Raw genomic sequence first — 20,502 nt, 5'->3', positions numbered from 1 at the left:
AGCTACAGAACTGCAAATGAAGTGAAAATGACTAGAAAAAAATGTAATTATTCAAACTAAATTTTTTTAGAACTTGCCATTATATTTAGTAATCAAACAGAACAAAGTGTTTAGCTTCTAAAAAGATATTCTTACACACTCTTGATGTAGGTCACAGTTGCACTTACCAAGAAACTGAGATACTTTGAAGTTTCAAGTAGTAACATCAGACATCATAACAGAAATTTAGACCAGCAGTGATATAAACTGATTATGCTGTCCCAGAGAAAAAGAAAGCTTCAGTCATAGTAATTTAGATGTCCATGAGGTAAAATATCTGTAACGTTAAAGAATCGTATTTTAAGTCTCACTCTTTTTTTAATTTGTAATTTTGAAAAGTTCATAATTAAATATTGTAAACATGAACCAATTACTATTTAGATATTTCACTGAAAACAAATTCAGACATATTAAGATTGTTCAAATATTATTTCAAGTTTTTAGTATTTCTGATGCTCTAATGCCAGTATACTATGTTTTTATTTACTTAGATTCTCTGCTTAGAATATATCTGCCATTTAGAATTTTAAAATTATTATTGAAAGGAGGATTATGCTTGTGTGGTCTTCCGCTATATGCATCCTAATCTTATTTAATGGGCTTTAATAAGACACATTTAGCATTCAACATTGTGATGTTAAACAAATACATGTTATCACAGCTCAGGCGTATTGTTTATGGCTGTAAAATAATACAGTTCTTCAGTTGAACCACAGAAAACTCTGGGATTTAGTTTTTCTAATGGAATGTTTGGTAACCACATTCACTTCCCTCTCCAAATCGTGTCACTTAAAAATATCCAAAGTCACATATGGAAACACAGAGCCAGAAGTTTCTGGGTTGTGAGAATTTCACAACGATGTGTGTTACTGTGAAGTTCCTGTTCACTTCAAGATTCTTTGAAGCTTTAATATACACCTACCACCTTGTTTCTTGGTGGAAAAAAAAAAGCCCAACAACCCAAAGAAGAAGAAACCTTGAAGAAATGAATAGTTGATATTCAGAAATGTTCAAAATATTTTAGCCAACTCAGATCCTTATGGTTCTCCTGAGAATAGGGAGTCCTTCAAGAAACCTTCTTTAACCTTCATCAGCTTTCTTCCGGGGTGTGGTTGTGATCTAACCTAGCTTCAGTAATTTCTAGCAAAGAGAAGAACTGTCCAATATGTTTATTTACGTGTCCAATGTCTGCTTTCTGCTAAATTTTGAAGCCGCAAATAATAATAGATCTTTCTTCCACAAGTTAAGACATTGCTGTTTGCTCTGTTTGCTTGTTTTTCTACATTAATCTTGAGATCAAAGTGAAACAAAGTATTTCTTAACAAACTCTTGGATGAGATCTTGAGAAAAAAAGTATGATAGTAAAACAACTTAAGTCCCAAAAGAACAGATCTGGACATTAATGAGAACTGAGAGAGATGGGAATCTGAAAAATATGACTGAGTATCAGAGGTAGGTCCACAGCATCATAGCAAAGTTTCAAAAAGAAAAGAAAAAAAAAGAATCATCGTAGGCCACGATGGACTTACTGAAAGAGAAAAATAAGAGTTTGTTTAACAAAATTTGTAGCTCTAAATGTAAGTAACTATGCAGAATTTCTTTTTTGCTTTCTTTGTTTTTTCTCAGTTGACGTAGTATAGTTTAAATGTCTTAGAAACTTGGATGGGATAGCCCAGCATGGACTAGCTCTAGGTCCATGCACATTACTTTATTATTTTCATTATTTTTGCTGTAATTGAAGACTAATGAGCACGTCCTTTAGATGCCATTTTAGTTCACATATAACTTTATAAATATTTCAACTTAGATATAATTAGATAAATTGAACTTGTTTAATTAGTAATGCAATCAGCCAGCATGGCTTAGGAAGCCATATCACATTAAAAATACAGAGATAATGCATGTTAATAAGCAATAAGCAGATTCTTTTAACAAAAAATTCCATGGTTTTACAAGTCATTTGTGTCTTATTACAAGGCTTTATATCTTTACCATTACTTTTGTTTTACCATTGCCATTACTCAGAAATTTGCATGTCAGCTGAAAGTCAGTGAAGATCTTTCCTGACTGATTTAGAACCAAAATAGTCAGCTGTTTTTAAGATGATGGTTTAGGAGAATTAAATGTTCTTGCTCACATTTTAAATTTTTCTTTGAATATTAATTTTCAAATTTGAAATGCGAACTTGAAAAATGTTAAGTCAGTTTTGTCTGAGCAATATTCCTTTTTCTATCTCTCAAGAAATTTTCTCCACATTACAAAACTGAATGCTAGCAATGAGGTGCACCAAGGATCTCATGTGCATACAGTGATGGGTGACATTCTGTGCGTCTGTAGCCTGGGTCTGGTAAAAATGATGAAGTTTGAAACAAGGAGCCTGATGAAGTGCTGAAATTTGGACTACATGGATGAAAGCTCTGAATAAGAGCTAGAATTTATAGACAAGTATATGTGTGTATCAGAAAGATTTTTTTTTTTTTTTTTATTAAGCGTGCTTACAAAAAACTGTTAGTGTATTTTTAAACTAGATCAGTGTTTATAATTTTGGAATAAGCCAAGATCAGAAGGAATAATATAGGTAGGAGTAATATGGTTATATGTTTTTACTCCTTTTGTTAATCTGTTTTTTTAAAAAAACTGTCTAAATTTTAAAATTTGTTTTAATATTTGAAATATTTTGGTTTTTACAGAATTTGTTTTCATCAAGGAATATTGAGATATTAATTTGGACATGAAGTATTGCATTATGCTTTTTTTACAGAAAAAGCGACTAGAGACATTATTATTAATACTTCTTAGTTTACAAAAGTAAGATGATTCAGGTTGGGATATCACAGGGTTTTGTCTTTAGCATTAATTAAGCTTTACATTCTCATTTGATGTTATAAAATATTAGTTTACCCATTTGCTAAATGTATAGAATAAAATGGTGGGGTATATATTTACCAAACTGAGTAGATGCCTAAAAATTCAGATGACTGATGTAGAAAGCAGATAGGTCCCTAAAAGGATTTTCAGAAGCTCCATAAGCATTGTGTCTCTCTAAAAGCCTCTTAAGTATGAAAGCAAATACAGGTAGGTGCCTAATTTAAATTATCCCTGTAGGCATCTATCTGCATGTTTCTGTGTTTAATATGTTTTCTAGAATGTCCGAAAAAGATTGAACAACTAGTTGATCTGATTTCATGCTTTTCTTTTCGTGTCATTACGCTGCAGAATGCTGAAGAAAATAGACAAGAACTAGAGAGGTGAACAGGAAAAAAACCTGTGCAAACAGATTTTCATTTTTTTCATGTAAATTACTTTCTCTTATTCATAGCTTTATAAATAACGATTCATCAGTTCTCTTTCAACCACGAAGGATTCTCTTTGCTAGGGTCTTGATTCAATAGGCACATTTCCTTTTGTTCTCTGGTCAAAATGCTAGTTGAATTTCTTTATGGTTAATATTTTTTAAATGTTATTTTCATTCTAAATAGTAGTACTTGTTTGCTGAAAAGCTTTTAAATCATACTCCTATTGTTTAACTAAGTTATACACATGATTAACAGGTTACTGATGGGACAAAGGGTCATCTGTAGATCTGGATGACACTTCATACCTAAATTTGCATGTTAATTTTTAATTTCTAAAGCTTGAATTAGTTAAAAATGTGATATCTAAACATTATGTCTAGCTGGTTGTGCTTTCTTGGCTACTTTTTGTAAAGAATTATAAAATGGATAATAATGTCAAAATTAAGTTTATCACATTAATGTCACTAACTCTGGCCATATTTTCACTTCTATTTTAAGCCAACCTAAAGTGACATGACTGTACAAAGAAGCAGTACTAGCCATTGCCTGGAATCAGCCCCTTGCATCAAGCAGTCCTTTACCTCTCTTCCATATTCCGTTACCAAGTAATGCTCCGTGTTGAACTGGACCTGGAACATAATCTGATCAACACTCACTCTACCCACCCTGCCATCATGATTGGTGACAGGAATCACCAAGGCGGTTAAAGCATATTCTGGTTTCTTACGTATTTTACTTTAGGAGCCTCAAATCTGAGGCTATAATTTCACATGGTAGTTTACATAAAATACAGTAAAAGCAAATTTGAGCAGAGGAATGTATGTAAGCTTTCTGAAATGGGGAAAAAGTGAGAAAATGAGGAACATGAATAAGCAAAATAACATGAAATTAAGTTGAAAGCACACAGTACTGAGTACTGGTAATCAGATATTATCTATTCAGCTGTCAGAGATAACACATTCTAAAAACAGAGAGAAAACAGTGATCTATATTGATGCATGAATGTGGAGCTCTACAGGAGAGGTTTCTACCAATAAGACACATGATACTGGAAGACATATTTAACATTTCATTCTCTTCTTCAGCATCTAACTTTGTGGGACTCTAGCAAAGAGCTCTTTTATCAGAGATCCTGTTGATTGGATCATACAAAGATCTCCTAACCACTCATTGTTGATCATCTAGAAAATAGATAGGGAAGGAAGAACTGTGAGCTTTTTTGGTAGGAACATGTAAATTTCAGAGGATATACCAATTTCTCTCAGCCATTCTACTTATTTATACTATAACAGCTAGGTTTCTCTGCTCGACCTATGAACCGTTCGGTTGTTAAGTAGCAGCACAGAAAGCTGTGGTGTACAGCTTGTAGACTATAGTGGTAAGATCTTGGAGTTCTCCAGTGCCTACTCATATCCCTAGTTTCGCTTGCACTAAATCACTTCTCTTCTGTACACTGGAAGGTTGGTTAGAGGTGAGTGAACAGGAGTTTGGAAGAGTTGAGGAGTCAGACACAGGAGCACCTCTTATTCTCTTCTCTCTCATTGGTTAGTGTCAGAACCATTTTCCGTGACCACAGTCAGTAAAAGTAAGAAAAAAAAAAAAACCCTATTAACTTTTTCCCTATATGGAAATATATGTTCAAATTAGTATTTATAGCATATGAACTAAAAATTATCAGATTAATCTGAATTTAATTATTCATCAAAAATTCATGTTTTTTCTTAGAATTAGATAACCTGCCTTGTTTAATTTTAAATGCACAAAAATGTCATGGACTTCTACAGAGCTCTCATTATTGAGATAAAGTACAACTAAAGATGAAACACTTTTTACAGTTGCATAAGTATTAGTTATTACTTGTCTAAAAAGTAATTTAGTAAATGCTCAACATTAAACGTAATGGTGTTCCAGAAAGCATTTCTGTGTCATATACCTCAGCACATGAAAGTTTCTAAAAGACTTTAATTCACATTGAATTCACACTTAATCCAATATTGTGAAATTATGTTTGTGAGGTAGCAAAGGGTGTGTTGACATGTCTGGCCTAACTTCAGTCATTCAGTATCAAGAGCTTGAAGCACATAATGGATGCAGTATGCATTGGAGATCTAGATGAATGCCCCGGCAGCTAACTTCTGCTGACTTGTATGCTGTAAGGGTGTACCAGATCTGCTTCCAGCTGTCCAATATGTATAAGGTGAAGGAAAGGAGGAATTGGAGGAGTAGCTGCAGGCTGCACCTGCATGAGCTTCTGTTCCTTACTTTTGAGAGAAATCTCATGTATCCTCATTACTTACCTTTAGTTAGTGTGTTTAAAAGCCACTCACTATTCCTGGTGAGACAGTACTACTGTGGAAAAATATGTTCCCTTGCCACTGAGGTAGTAGCATTCTTGAAAAGGAAGAGAATTAAGTCTATGAGAAAAAGCAAATTGATAAAATGCTGAGAAATGCCAAAGTTAATGTTGCACAAGCACTGTTTGTCTTTCCTTTTGGGTAGACATATAGTGCAATCTTAACTTAATTCTGTTACCATTTCTTCCACAGGGCTCTTCACTCACAACTCACAGAATGGACAGACCTTTCTTGTATTTAATCAGTAATTAGCTTTCTCTGCACTTTTTGGTATAATCCTACGTCTTTTATTATACCATACAGTTAAACTAAATGCCTCATCTGCCTGAGTATGTCTTTTTTCCCTGTAGATTTTGAGAATGTCTGCAAATAGTAACTAATTTACACTATCTCACACGCACAGTCCCTCTCTGTGGTATGTGAGTGTTGCTTTACAAATAGAAGGTGGTTCTGCAGATAGATGGAAGAAAAAAAATTATTTGTGAGATCTGGATGTCCAACTAAAGGATTCGTTTTTTCGTGTTTCATGTTGCAAAGCAATTATGTGTTCAATTTATTTTTGGTTTAGTTTATCTAAAAATATTTTGCGTGTTCCCAAATCAGATCTCACATTTTCAAGATCTCAGGAGAACACAAATACACTCAGTACCAATCAGAAGTTTGCTCAAGTAGGTTATCTAAGATCCGTGGACCAGCATAACCATTATTTTCCTTTTCTTTCATGCGATCTCCCTAGTTCATTCACTACACATCTTTCAATCTCTCCAGCAAATGAACAAGATTTATGTAAGCAATAGTATCTTGACACTGGTTCATTCCCAGAGGAGGTCTATCCTGTACTTTCTCATTCAATAAGCTTGATGCCATCTGGTCCACCCATTTTCTCAAAGCAATATAAATGACACAGGTGCCATTCCTGACAAATTTATCTAATCCTAGTTGTAAAGACAATGATTAAGATTCAATAAACTTCTCCAACAATTTATTTTAGTACTTCACTACCCTTATTATTAGAAAACCTTCCTAGTATCTAATCTGATTTTTTTTCTGCAGCAATTTAAGCCAATTATTTCTTGTAACATTTGTCATGGTATTCTTTTCAGGTATCTTTCTTGTGCCTTTTAGTGAGAGCTGTTATATGAATCCTCTTTTCTCAAGACTGAACATTGCCACTCCTTGGTCCTCTTTCTCAGTGACTGCTTTCTAGGCTTTTGATCATTTCTGTTACTCTTTTTTTTTTTTTTTTTTTTTTTTTTTTTTTTTTTGACTTTTACTGATTAGTTCCTTTCTTATTTGAAACTTTATCACAAAGCTGGACGGAGTGCTCCATTTTAAGCATTGCCAGAACTGTGTGGAATTATTTTACATGTTTTGTAGGTTGCGGTCCTGTTTATATATCCTGGTATGGTAATGTTTTTAAACACCATTCAGTTGTTCACTAGGCTTTTATTTTTCCTTTGGAATGGATGTCTAGCCAGTTGTTCCATAGCTTATATTTTAAATGTGATTATTATGTCTCTCTAAGAGTAGAACATAGCTGTTTTATCTATTGAATTACATTATATTTTAGCCTATTTAAATAATATGAGTATTTTTTATTATATTCTTATAAAGTTATTCCAACCTCTACCATGTTTAATAAGGGATCTTTTGTTTCATCTCCTAAGCCATTAATGAAAGGATGGAATAGTTCCAGGGTTGTGACTTACCCTTGCAAAAGTCCACTCAGCACAGCCTTCCATCGTAACCATGAGATACTCTCTGAGGATCACTTTCACCTAGTTTTGTGCTCATCTTACAATATCAGCACACAAATAACATTCCCAGTATGGCTTACTAGCTGGCAATCTAAAAGAGTATGACAAGTCTTGGTAAAATCGAGGTACTTACAATCTAATATATCTCTGTTTTCTAGAAATTCATCCATAGAATAAGACTAGATCTATTATAATTTACCTGATAAAACCTTATGGTCCATCTCCTTTCTTTTTCTAGGTGCCCAGAAATCAAAGTTAAAAGCTGGTTTTTCTATAATTTCTGAGATCATCTTTTCCTTTCTTATTTATTTTCTTCATCTTTCACTCATTTCCAGTCTGATAGTACATTCTCTGTCCTTCACAGTTTCTCAATGGCTGTAAATTTGCCCAGCCAGTTCAAGTATTCAAGGATGTAAATATCAAATTCAACTAATTTGAAAACTTCTAGACTGCATAAATATATTCTGCATATTCTTTTTCCTCAACATAGAGGAATATGTGGCACTCATGCTGACATATTACTCTCTTCTGTTGTGGTTTCCTGTGTATTTGAAGTAATCAAAAAGTTTTCCCAAGTCACAGGTTTTATCAGTGTCTTCCCTGTGTATTAATGACATGCATACTGTCATTCACACTTGAAAAATTAGATCAGTTGGTCACAGGAGGATGATGGTCAAGGCAGACATGTATATATGGAAATGTATGATATTTACCTGGAACTTGGTTTAAAAATATAAGGGAAATTGGGATGGTTTGGATCTTTATGTAATAAATAAGGTGTATCCTGTGCTTGTATTCATGCCAATCAAAAGCACACAAAAACTCTAGGGTTTTTTTCCTTGTATTTTCATTATTTTGCCATAGAAAAGTAGATGAGTTTTTTCCATTTTAGTGTAAAAGTAGGTTCTTTATATGTACAGTATACAGAGATCTGTTCGGCAGCCTTTGACAGGTAGCTACTTTTGAATGGAAGGTGGCAGAGCTTGATGAAATATATTACTGTCATTTAATCTTTCCAACTCTTTTTACTAATTCTTAGAGCAGAGCTCACGTACATCAAAATAACATGCACTGTAGTAGCTGTTCCAGAAATACAACTGTTCTCATCTTTACTGTAATAAAAGTAAAACTGTGTGAGTCATGTCTGAAGATTACATATATTCTTTGTTGTTCTTCCCACAGATTTTAATTATTTGTCTCTAGTTCACTAAACAACTGCTTTGGGCAAATGTTAAAGAATGTTGAGTCCACTTAAGACTGAACAGGTTTTAAACAGGAAGAATATGTGTAAACAAATTGCATTTTTCTATGGAACACTTGATGGTACAGAAATGAGGAATTTTTCATGACGAAATATATTCCCAAGTGACCCTAACAGGGTGCATATTCTTTATCTGTATTGAAATGATTTTTTTTAAGCACTGTACAGTGTATTGCTCTGAAGTTAGAACTATATCTATTCTGTCTTGTAAGAAAAAGTATGAAAATTCAAACAGTTGAAGCATCCTTAGAATCAAACATACAAATGAGACATGGTAAAAAAAGTGTAGAAAACTGATACACTAAGAAGAAAGGGCAATCAAGATCAGAAGATAAAATGCTAGATATATTCAGAAGTAATTTTTTTTTTTTATGCACATAAGGGATTATGATGAAGGTAGCACAAGCAGTTAACAGTTTATAAAACCAATATAAATAAGGAGTATTATGAAATCCAAGAGATGAGTTTCTTGAAAATTTTGTGACATGTTTTCCCCATATAGAAAAGTCACTAATAAAGCCAAATAAATTTGAATTATTTTAATGCTATATATATAATTGTTCCCATATTTTTCTGCTGTTAAGCTATTCAGATATATTCCCCACAAAACTAATTATTTCATCACTGTTCCCAGCTCTACCTCTCCTTTGTACCACTACTTCTCATTGTGTCTTCATATTCTGTATGCCACAGATTTCTTTTCCTATGGAGTTTTTCAGGTACATTGCTTGCTCTTCTACCAGTTTAAGAGCAAAGTTGAGGGAAGTCTGAGCTGCCTTTATTTAGCTGAGCTGCCTTTTTAATATCGGAGTGCATTGTTTATTTGGGGAACAAGGACAAGAGATTTGAACCAGAATTATATTCCTGCTGTCATTAGCTGCTGGTTTGAAATTATCAGGATAGCCTGTTGGTTCATTTCTGATTTATAAAAGGACCATAATTTTGCTTCATTTCTAGAGACAAGGAATCTAACTCTGCTGCCTGCCTGTCCATAGAATGAGTTCAGTGAGAGTAGAATTCTAGCATACTTGTGGATGGGAGTACTGATTTGAAGTGTTATGTGCTGACCTTGCACTCACTGACTCAGGTATCAGTGCCTGTGGCAGGTGTTGAGCATTAAGTTTTTCTTAATATTTAAAAGGGCAATTTATTTGCAAATAGGACTGAGTAGACAACTTTAAAGAAAAAGAAATCAAGAGGACTAAACTCATAACTCGGTATGTTAGCTGGAGCAGCTTTGAAGTATTTACTAGTTTCTTCAGCAACATTTGAGTGAAACAAAATAGAAGTACTGCAGTCTGTAAAAGATCTCTCAAGGAAAGGATTTATGAAATCTTTAAAAAATAATTTTAAAAAATCTATTTGTTTTGCACTCTTCATATTCTGATTCTCCGTAAAACAAACCTGAAACAGGTTTATATCTCCAGTTTTAAATTATGGTCTCCTTAAGTTCAGTCACCAACAGGAGTGATCAAAGCTTAAAGCACAGGTATTTGTAAGTTTGACTCTTAAGCTACTAAGATTGAACAATAAAAATTCTCAGATCTTAAAAAAGGGAGGATATCTCTTTTTGACAGAAACACATATTAAACTTGGGCTATGATCCGTTCTCCTGACTCTGGAGACTGTTTCAAGTATTAAAATATGAATGAGGTCATGCCCTGTCTGGGAAGATGTCTGATGGGCATCATGGCTAATGCAAGCACTCTCCTGTACAGCCAACATAATTCTGCAGGGACACAAAAGTTATTCAGTTGTTTCATAGTCAACATGGGCAGAACTGTTTGCTTTGCTTCAATTTTCTGGTCCTTTATGAGACACTAGGGCTATTCCTGTTGCTTTCAATGGGAGAAAATCTGTTGTTCTTTTTAGTTAGAATTAGAAGATTCTTTTAGCCTCGTTGTCCTTTAACCATACCTTTTTGACAGAAGGTAGCACATTCAGAACTGAACTATAATGTTGATTTTATGTAAACACACAAAATTTGAGGTATTCTTTTTTCTCTCTTCTAATATTTCTTATTGGGTATTGGCAGTGGTGCAAGAAGGTGCTATTTCAACACAGCGATGCAGTTCAGCTTGTGCTAGGTAGAGAACTAGACTACAGTGTGACAGAAGAAGTCTGACTACAAGAAAGATTGATAAAGTTCTGTAAATTCACTGTGCTTATATCTGCACGGTAGTGGGAACAAGTGCAGTCTTTCAGGAGGCTCATTTATTCTCACATAGTTACAGCGCTCCCACCCCTTACTCGTTTTTATGAGAGAGGTAGAAAGTTCAACTTTAGGGTTTACCAGAAATCCTGATAATTGTAAAGGGAATTGCATTAAACTGAAGTTAGATATCCAAACAGAAGATGAGTCAGAGAGTAGAAGGCACAAATTCTGTTGAGATTTTCTTCTGAAGGGTTGTGATGCATAGAAAAAAATTCATACTTTTGTTACTTGAACTAGTTTTCTGACTCTTACGCTTTTAAGTTTTATGTCCCTTACCTGACTGATGAGATATCTTTCATCTTTTACTCAAGGATGAAGTGTACACCATAACTATCTTCCTCTTTCTTTCCTTTTCTGGAAAAGCTCTTTGTAGATACTTAACTTTATTTTTTCTTCCTTTGTTTTGATTTGTGTGTTTCCTGATACTACATTGTCAAAACGTCCTGCAAGAAAGATTTGTATGTCAAGAACTTTTTTTTTTGCAGTAAAATTCAGCTTTTGAGTAAGAATGACAATGCTAACCTTAATGTTTTTTTCTATGTATGTGGTCTTTAAGTATGTTATTTTATATGTTTGAAACAACAATTCCATTTTCTGGTTAAATTTAGTTAATTTTTGTAGGTTTTCTGAATTGGAGCTGTGAGAGTCAGAACCACAGATCAGAACCACACAAATTAATCTGTTTCTATATCAGAAAAGACTGGCACTGTGCACAGTTGCATCAGGCACAGCTTTCCATTTTATTTGTTATTGCCTTTTTACTAGGATACTGTCACCATCAAGGTAGAAATTAAGTGATAAATTCTATAATAATTCACTGTGAGTTGTTTCCTATCAATAATTAATATTGTTGCATTGTTTATTTGCTTGTATAATGCAAATAAAACTAATGCAGTCTGTTTCCATTTTGTATGCATATTCAAGTCTGTCTAACACCACAAGTGTATTCATGCTTGAACTGAGCCTGAAACTGTAGTCAGATCAGTGAACAAAAACTTTGTACCTTTATCTAATCTAATTCTTAGTACAAAGGTATTAAAATATGAATATACTACAGAAAATTTTTCCTAGCACCTACGTCTGCAAATATTTAAGCATTTTGTGAAAGATTGCTTCAAAATACTTAAAGACCTATCATTTTTATTACAAAGGATGTTTATATTAATGATAGTCATTCTCTCTCCTTACAGTGCAAATTAGACTATCAAGCCTGTGTCTCAGGAAAACAAATCTCAGTGAAATGCGAAGGACGTTGCCCTTGCCCTTCTGACAAATCCACAATTGCAGGCAGAAGTGATAGGAGAGGTGAGTGATGGTAATTTGTGTGATATTTTTAACAGCTTGTCTCTAGAAGGAAATAAGATTTTGCTCACAGAAGAGTACAGTGATCACAAACGCTGATTATTCTTGAATAAAACCATCTTTTTTTTTTATTGAAGGTTGTTCTCTTTGCCATAGGTTTTGAAATTGTGCCTATAGTGAAATACCACTGTATTTTTCAAGGGCAGCTATTGTAGTATGAGTTATTGGTGTTCTTTTTCTACTCTTTAATACTCCTCGAGATGCTTGTGGCTGTACTTAAAACAAAGAAAAATTCATTCCTTGCTCCTCAGTGTTTTCAACTGAATATTCAAGAAAGTGAAGTGTGATAGAAAAAAAGGAAACTTAAAAGTCCTTGTTACTGCTCATAGGAGCAAGCAGTTGCACTTAAACTATGGAACCATTAGGAAAGACTGTCCTATCATATAAAAGTGAGTTCTTTGTTTGATAGGAATAAATTAGCTTCCTTTCGGGCCATGCTTGAGATTAGGCTGCTGAAAAATGCAGTTACTTTGCACTGCTTCTTGTAACTGGAAAAGAAATAATTGTGTCTAAGCCTATTTGTATTTCAGTGACTTCCAGGTGACTTTGGAATGTTGTTGTTAAGCAAAACAGGATACTGTTTTTGATGCTTCTGAATAGAGCGCTGTCGTAGCATGAAGTTTAGGCCATCATGGACTTGAATTTACCCAGAGCAGCACGACTGGGTGTCTGAATTTTTTAATTTCTTTAGACTGATCTCTGTTAGAGGTATTTTTTTCTTCTTTCTGGATAGTCGCACTTTTAATGAGTCAGCTAAAATCTTTGTACACAAGTGTCCTATATACCCATTGGAAATACACTGAAATTAGCTTTTGAAGATTTTTTTTTCTTCCTGTAGCAACCTTATAAAGATAAAAGAAACTAGCATTACATTACTGGATTATATTAGTGTTGGTATTTCATTATGGTTTGATGCACTATTCCAAATTTATTGTGCAAGAGAATCTTATCGTTTCCATGATAAGCTGTAGCTAGTGCCAAAACTGTTTTTTATTCCTCGTTTAAAAAAAGAATTAATGATCTTTTAACAATGAATAGAGATGACCACTGTAAACACTGAGCTGTGTTCAGGCGTACAAGTAAATTAAAAAAACTGCTCTGAAAAAGTCCCTTAGGTCACTTTTTTTGGTCTTCGGCAGTATCATTGATTGTGTAATTGTATATTAGTTGAATATGTGTAATTAAGTATTTCGTATGCTATCACCCTTCTACAAAATGATACGGCTTTGAGGTTTTTTTAAGCATTAATTTTCAATTTAATATAGTAACTGTAAACAAATAGATAAATCTGTTATCTGCTCACATTGCCAGCCTGAATGAAAAACACTGAAAGACCCAGCCTTATATGGTTCATGTGGCCCCTTTTATAAGACATATAGTGTCGCATTAATGTGGCTGCAGTTTTCACCAGCAACAATTTCTGCATCTCCAGCATAGATATGGGGACATTTGCTTAACAGTGGGCATGAAATGGAATTAAGATAATGAGCCAAAAAGCATCTTTGTGAGTAGTAGGCCTACCATTCTCCAGTGTTAGTTTTTTAAGATGGTATCATTGTTCTCAGTTTTTACCAAAATAAATATAGCATTTTCTCTGCTGGAAGCTCTTTCACCTGATGCAGTTATTTTTGTCTTTGTGTGTGTTCTTTCAAGCATGTTCTATTTTTGGTACTCCTGTACTTGAACACTGAAAACAAACTATACACAGATTTTACGGCTGCAGCAAAATGGAATTGTTTTTAATTAGGAATGAACTCCTAGGAATGAACACTTCTTGGAGATTTATACTGCCAAGGGATCAAGATTACTTGTGCATAGTTATGTAAAAGAGAAAGAAAAAAGATCCTATAGAAGTATGGGAATTAGCACTAATCCTGTCCTGATGGATTGTCAGGGCAAGCAAAATACAGGGCTTTTCCAACTGCTACATTTTCCTGCAACATCAAAATGTGAATATCATTTCTTTGCAAGGTCAAAGGCCAGGAGAAAATCTGAAGAGCACTTGAGGCAGTGTTAGAGGGTAGGATCACACAAAGTTAGAAATAGATGAAGACGGGCAGTATGGAAGAGAGGGATGGCTTAGGAAGTTGTGTAGAAACAGAATGAGAAAGAAAGATAAACCAGAATGAATGGGAGGCACCACCACTAGTGAGAGATGTGTTAATTAAGAGACAAGTGAGGAAGCACTTATAGGACCCTATCTTACTTTCCCAGGCGTAGCCATTGCCTCATGTCCTCTTTTTGCCCTAATCTCCTTTTTAAGTATGTGCCAGGATTTGAGGCATCTAGGTCATACTGCGTTGCACAGTTGTGAATGTAGGGATTTCACTGAGCTGGAATCTACAGGTCTTTGTTTTCTGAAGCTCTTCTGAGTCTTTTTTTTCCAGTGCTTAAGTGGAACTAGAAACTAGGAAGGCTTCTGTGCACTGCACATTTTACAAGACGGGGGAGACTTCTGTCCCCTTGGCAGTGTCTGGGCACTGGTTTTTTTTTTTCAAATAGTAGTTAGGATCTTTTTGCTCAGAGACATACTGAGTCCTGTCCCTCAGCTGTTGTAGAGGAGCTAGTCCTGCTCTTCAGTCTGATGGAGAGGAGCAAAATACGCATGATACACAGTGTAGGCTTACCAACTGCATCACTGGGATAAGGAGATGAGACCAGTCAATGGAGTAAATGCACAAGTTGCACTCATTTTTAAGGATATACCAAGTCCTGTTAACTTTTAACACTTACCTCTGCACACCTCATCTGCTTTACCTTCTGGCAATTCAGATCACCCATCCCCAACTGCCTAGGAAACAAGCACCAGATCAATCCTTTTTCTGCTTCTCTTTTGGGTATGAAGCATACTTAACTTCCATATTCAGCTATCTAAAATGAATAGGAACATGTATACCTACTATTTGCAATGAAGTTTCTGTGTTCTGTAACTATCACAGGCAAGACAAAGTAGACAAGAATCTGTGGTGCATCTGGATACTGAGGTTTGTTTAAGAACTTAAGAGATCAGAGCTTTTGCTCAACTTGATTTCATCTCTCACAGTCACTCTGTCACCTGACCACACAGCACTGCCTTCACTAGATCTCGGCTTACCTTCCAAGCAGGGAGGTTGCTGCTGACCTGGGACAGTTAGGCAAAAAATCATGTTGGTTTCTGCTGTGCAGTTGCATGCAGTTACCTATCAGGTGTTACTGGCCACAGTCCCTGGGAGTCCTCCAGCCTTTGTCTCAATGCATCTTACTGATCTCCAGCATTTCTCCTCACTTCCACCACCTTTCCACCAGCCAGGTTCTTAAACTGTCTTCTTTCAGGGACCCCTTCTTCTTCCTGGGAAGCCACCCTTCTGCTAGGACCCATTCTTTCAGTCCTTGCCACCCCCATAACCCCTGCCCCCATTTTCCTAATCTAAAGAGTCTGTGTGCAGAGGCACAATGTGTGATCAGCCTCCTAATTGTTAGTTCTGTCCCATGTCTCTTTCTTTAATGGGTAACTCAGGAAATGCCACTTCTGTTTTACCAAAATTTGCACCAGTCCATACCAATTGCAGCTAGCAAGTAGCGGCCTGATGCTTGAGAGTTCAAAAGCTCAGTTTTAGACATTCACACGTAGGCACACACGTAGGCACACACATAGACTTACTTGCTACTGGTTAATATTCACATTTTAAACTATTTTTTCACCTACTGCAATAGCACATTTATTTGAAGTTGTGTTACGTTTATTTAGTAATGTACAATTCACCAACCTACATCTACTCTTTCAGTAATTTAAAGAGTATTATAAAGCTTTTGATAGTTGGCTATTTTGACTTTATTTAAGTCATGTTTCCTTTCAGCCAACTTGACATTAAAATACCAACAGCAAAATTTATTTGGAAAAAGTTAGGTAACTTAGTAATAGAGAACCAGAGGTGAAGAAGATAAGACTTTTCTATTGGAATGTTTTCTTCTCCCATTGACAGATTTTCATTTTATTTAATGTGATTTGTTTCCATTAAAAGTGTGAGGTTGAAAACAAAAATAACTTTATCGAATGTTCTTCTGTCATTTGGCACTTTTTGGTAATTTTAACTTATTCTTTTTTCAGCTGTGTTTTTTCCAGTCAATATTTTAAGTAAGAGTGAATTTTATTTCAGTTTAATTTCCAGTTTTCTAGTCCTGTACTGATTCATGTTTGATTTGTACTGAATTTATTTGAAATCTATAAATAGACACTCAAATGGTAACATAAGTACATATTGCCAGCATTCCTCAAAGAAAATAAAAATTGAAGTTTTAAAATCTGATTGAAAGAGTGAGGTTGTGGGAGATTTCTTTCAAGTTGTTAACTGATTTAAAGGCTTTGGTACAGGAATTTTACTATACCATTAGAAAAAAAAAAATTCATTTTGTAATCTTAAAGGATGTAAAACAGCAAGAACAAAAAGTTGCGTGAACTGTAGTCACAACTGAACTTTCTGCTTCATTATAATGTTTTATTTTGCAGGTTAATATATTCAAAATACTTTTCTCAGGTGCATGAGTTTCTTTTGATGTTAATGAACATCATTAATGACCATTACAATTGCCGAACAAACTCAGTGATACCTTGTCATGATCCCCGAAGAATTGTCTTTTTGGTTTATTGTTGCTTTTACTAGTTAGAATTTTTAACAAAATGTAAAATATATCTCTCTATAGCAGTGTATTCTTATTCTCAAATAACTCTTTACAATCCATTTACTGAACATGCCATATGGACTTGAAACCTGTTACATTTTATATTTTCTGAGTTTATATTTGAAATGGTACTAATTCAGGAGATAGCAGATGTTGCTTCATTGCTTGCATTATATGTGATGCAATTCAAATGTTGTGATGAAAACCTTTAATGAATGAAGATATACTTAGCAATATGTTTGTAACAAAAGCTTCTAGATATATAATGTAAAGTTCCATTTTTCTTCTCTCTCTTTCTGCATGATTGAAAAAGGCAGGCAAAAAAAAAAAGCTGTTGTAAAAGTGACACGAAGCTTTCTACTTTAGGGATAGTTCAACTTTGATTAGTGACTTTGGCTGTTCCAACTGTAGTGAAATTACTCTGAAAATGTCTGGCCCACTGTTTATAGTGTTACACCATAGTAATGTCACCTACTAACTGTAGTCTTCCGTGAATTTCTACAAAAGTTTAATAAGTGGCTGTCGTAGTTCAGCCCTGATCGGACCAGACTACGCAGTCTCTCTCTCACTCCCCCCACACTCCGAGAGAACAGGGAGAGAAAATATAAGGAAAAATGGCTCAAGGTTTGAGATAAGGACAGGGAGAAATCCTTAAAGTTACCATCACGGGCAAAACAGACTCGACTTGGGGAAAACTATTCATTTATTACTACAAACAGCAGGATAATGAGACAGAGAACAAGATAACCTCCATCCACCCCTCCCTCTTCCCAAGCTTAACATTATCTCTACTACCTTCCCCCCCCGAGTGGCACAGGGGGGGAAGAGGGAATGGGGGTTGCAGTCAGTTCATCATATGTTGTTCTACGCCGCTGCTTCATGGTCGGGGGAAGAACTCCTCACATTCCTCCCCTGCTCCAGCGTGGGGTCCCTCCCACGGGCCACAGTCCTTCGTGGAACTGCTCTGGCGTGGGTCATCTCTTCCACGGGTGCAGTCCCTCTAGAACAGCTGTCCCAGCGGGCCCTCCACGGGCCACAGCTGCCTTCAGGCATCCACCTCCCCCGGTATGGGGTCCTTCATGGGCTCCAAGTGGATCTCTGCTCCTCCGTGGACCTCCATGGGCTGCAGGGGGACAACCTGCTCCACCATGGTCGTCACCACAGGCTGCAGGGGAATCTTGGCCAGGAGCCGCATTACTCCTCCCCCTCCTTCTGAACTGACCTTGGCGTCTGCAGCCATTCCTCACAACAGGCTGGTAGATGTCTCTCAGGATCTTTTTTTACATCTTATTCATTTCTCATCTCCTTTCCACTTCTTGCAGCCGGGCCGGACCAAGTCGGGCCCAATCGGCTGCCTGTCGAGAGGCCAGAGGGTGAGGCCTGCAAGGCCCATGAGGCCTGCGCCTCCCCCTCTGCGCCTCTGCCCCCGCTCAGCTTCTTCACATCTTCTCTCCTCTCTCTTTTTTTCTGTTTTCCCATTCTTAAATACGTTATCGCAGAGGCGTTATCACGGGACATTCTGCTACCAATCGGCTCGGCCTTGGCCAGCAGTGGGTCTGCCCTAGGCCTGGCCAAGTCCCCTGAACAAAGGGGAGCGACTTCTAGCAGTTTCCTACAGAAGCTACCACCTTAGGCCCCCCCTCACTAAACAAAACCATGACAGTGGCTTATTATATAAGTGTGGAAAAATGATCCTGAATGTCCTTTAGGATATACTAGAGAAAAAAATTATATACCATTCATCTTAATTAGAAAGTTACTAGATGTGAACACTTGAGTACCTGCCTCACCCAATAAAGTCAGAATTTGATTTTTGATGTGTGTAGCTCAAGCTGTAGTTAGAAGGAAGATAAGAATCATAGAATCATAGAATGATTAGAGTTGGAAGGGACCTTAAAAGGTCATCTAGTCCAACCCCCCTGCAAGGAGCAGGGACATCCCTGACTAGATCAGGTTGCTCAGAGCCTCATCCAGCCTGGCCTTGAACGTTTCCAGGGATGGGGCCTCCACCACCTCTCTGGGCAACCTGTTCCAGTGTTCAACCCTCATTGTAAAAAATTTTCCTAATATCCAATCTAAATCTACCTCTCTCTATTTTAAAACCATTACCCCTTGTCCTATCACAACAGGCCCTACTGAACAGCCTCTCCCCATCTTTCCTGTAGGCCCCCTTGAGGTACTGGAAGACCGCTATCAGGTCTCACCGGAGCCTTCTCTTTTCCAGGCTGAACAGCCCCAACTCTCTCAGCCTGTCCTCATAGGAGAGGTGCTCCAGCCCTTTTATCATCTTCGTGGCCCTCCTCTGGACCTTCTCCAACTGGTCCATGTCCTTCTTGTGTTGGGGGCTCCAGAACACGACACAGTACTCCAGGTGGGGTCTCACCAGGGCAGAGTAGAGGGGGAGAATCACCTCCCTCGACCTGCTGGCCACGCTTCTCTTGATGCAGCCCAGGATGCGGTTGGCCTTCTGGGCCATAGGGGCGCATTGCTGGCCCAATATATTACATAATTACCAAGCAACTTATTTTTGCATTAAGTGGGTGAAATGTCTTCACTTTTTTGTATATTTTCATGTTTGGGTGTGGCAAGCATTAAAAATTTATTTACTTTAGTTTGCAAAATACGTGTGCCTTCTTAGTTTGTGTCTTGCAGGGTCTACAAGGCCAGGTTTATTAAGAGGTTTTGTTAATTCAGAAGGAGGAATGAATGCCAGCAACAAAATCCTTAGAGTTTTTAATAACAAAAAATATTAGTCCAAGACATTTCAAGAAAAAAAAAAAAGATGGGGCAGTGAAAGTCACTTCGTACTGTTATTTAATTCTCATGGTACAGGTTAAGACCCATGTTGTCTGATTTTTCTTCATAAAGAAAAAAGGCAGTCTGTGGAATATATGCACTGGAAATAAGGATATAAAATTTTAACTATGTTTACTTCTTATATATCATTTAATGTAATATATATGAGGCTTATATATATATATGTATTTTTTTTTTTTACAGTATAATACCTTACATTTTCTAGCTGACTGAAAGAACAGTTCTGCCTTATATTGGATACTGGTTGAGGAATCAGGGTAGGACTGTCATGAGCCAGGATTTGGATTCATCTATAATCTCTTTCTGTATGAAATTTACATTGTTTCTGGTCTTAGTATTTCCTTGAATTTCCTTTTTTTACTATTAGTTGAGAAGCTCCTTTTTTATTATTAGTTGAGACATGAAAAATTAATTATATTAGATTGGTAAGTATTTCTCAGGAAAAAAAAAATTAGTGTTATACCCCACCTTCCAGAAAAAAAAAAAGGTCCCAGACAACAGCCTTCTCTGTGATCAGCTAGGGAATTTAACATCTCTCAAAAGCTACAGAATGATGCAGAGGTAGGACTATGTCAGTCTCTGAAATAAAATTGTTTCACGTCCCTTCAGAAGCTGAGATAGAAAGATTATTTACTGCCTTAAATGATACTGCACTCATTGCATCATTGCAGGTGTTTCCTTCTGTTTCTCTTTTACTTGTCATATAGGTTATGTAGAGGTTTATTGACTAAATTGAAAAAAA

The 20,502-nt window shown here is 36.1% G+C and overlaps 1 protein-coding gene across 1 annotated transcript in view; it reads left to right on the top strand.

Moving 5' to 3' along the window:
- Positions 1–20,502, top strand: part of SPOCK3 (SPARC (osteonectin), cwcv and kazal like domains proteoglycan 3) — a 198,968-nt gene that overhangs the window by 127,942 nt on the left and 50,524 nt on the right. The window contains exon 6 of the mRNA XM_086746456.1: positions 12,113–12,227. Coding sequence (XP_086602582.1) covers positions 12,113–12,227 — 115 coding nt within the window. The remainder of the gene's footprint in view (positions 1–12,112; positions 12,228–20,502) is intronic.

Source organism: Chlamydotis macqueenii, chromosome 4 (genome assembly GCF_036417535.1).
Source record: "Chlamydotis macqueenii isolate bChlMac1 chromosome 4, bChlMac1.mat, whole genome shotgun sequence".
Taxonomy (NCBI): domain Eukaryota; kingdom Metazoa; phylum Chordata; class Aves; order Otidiformes; family Otididae; genus Chlamydotis; species Chlamydotis macqueenii.
This window is presented reverse-complemented; position numbering and strand designations above follow the sequence as displayed.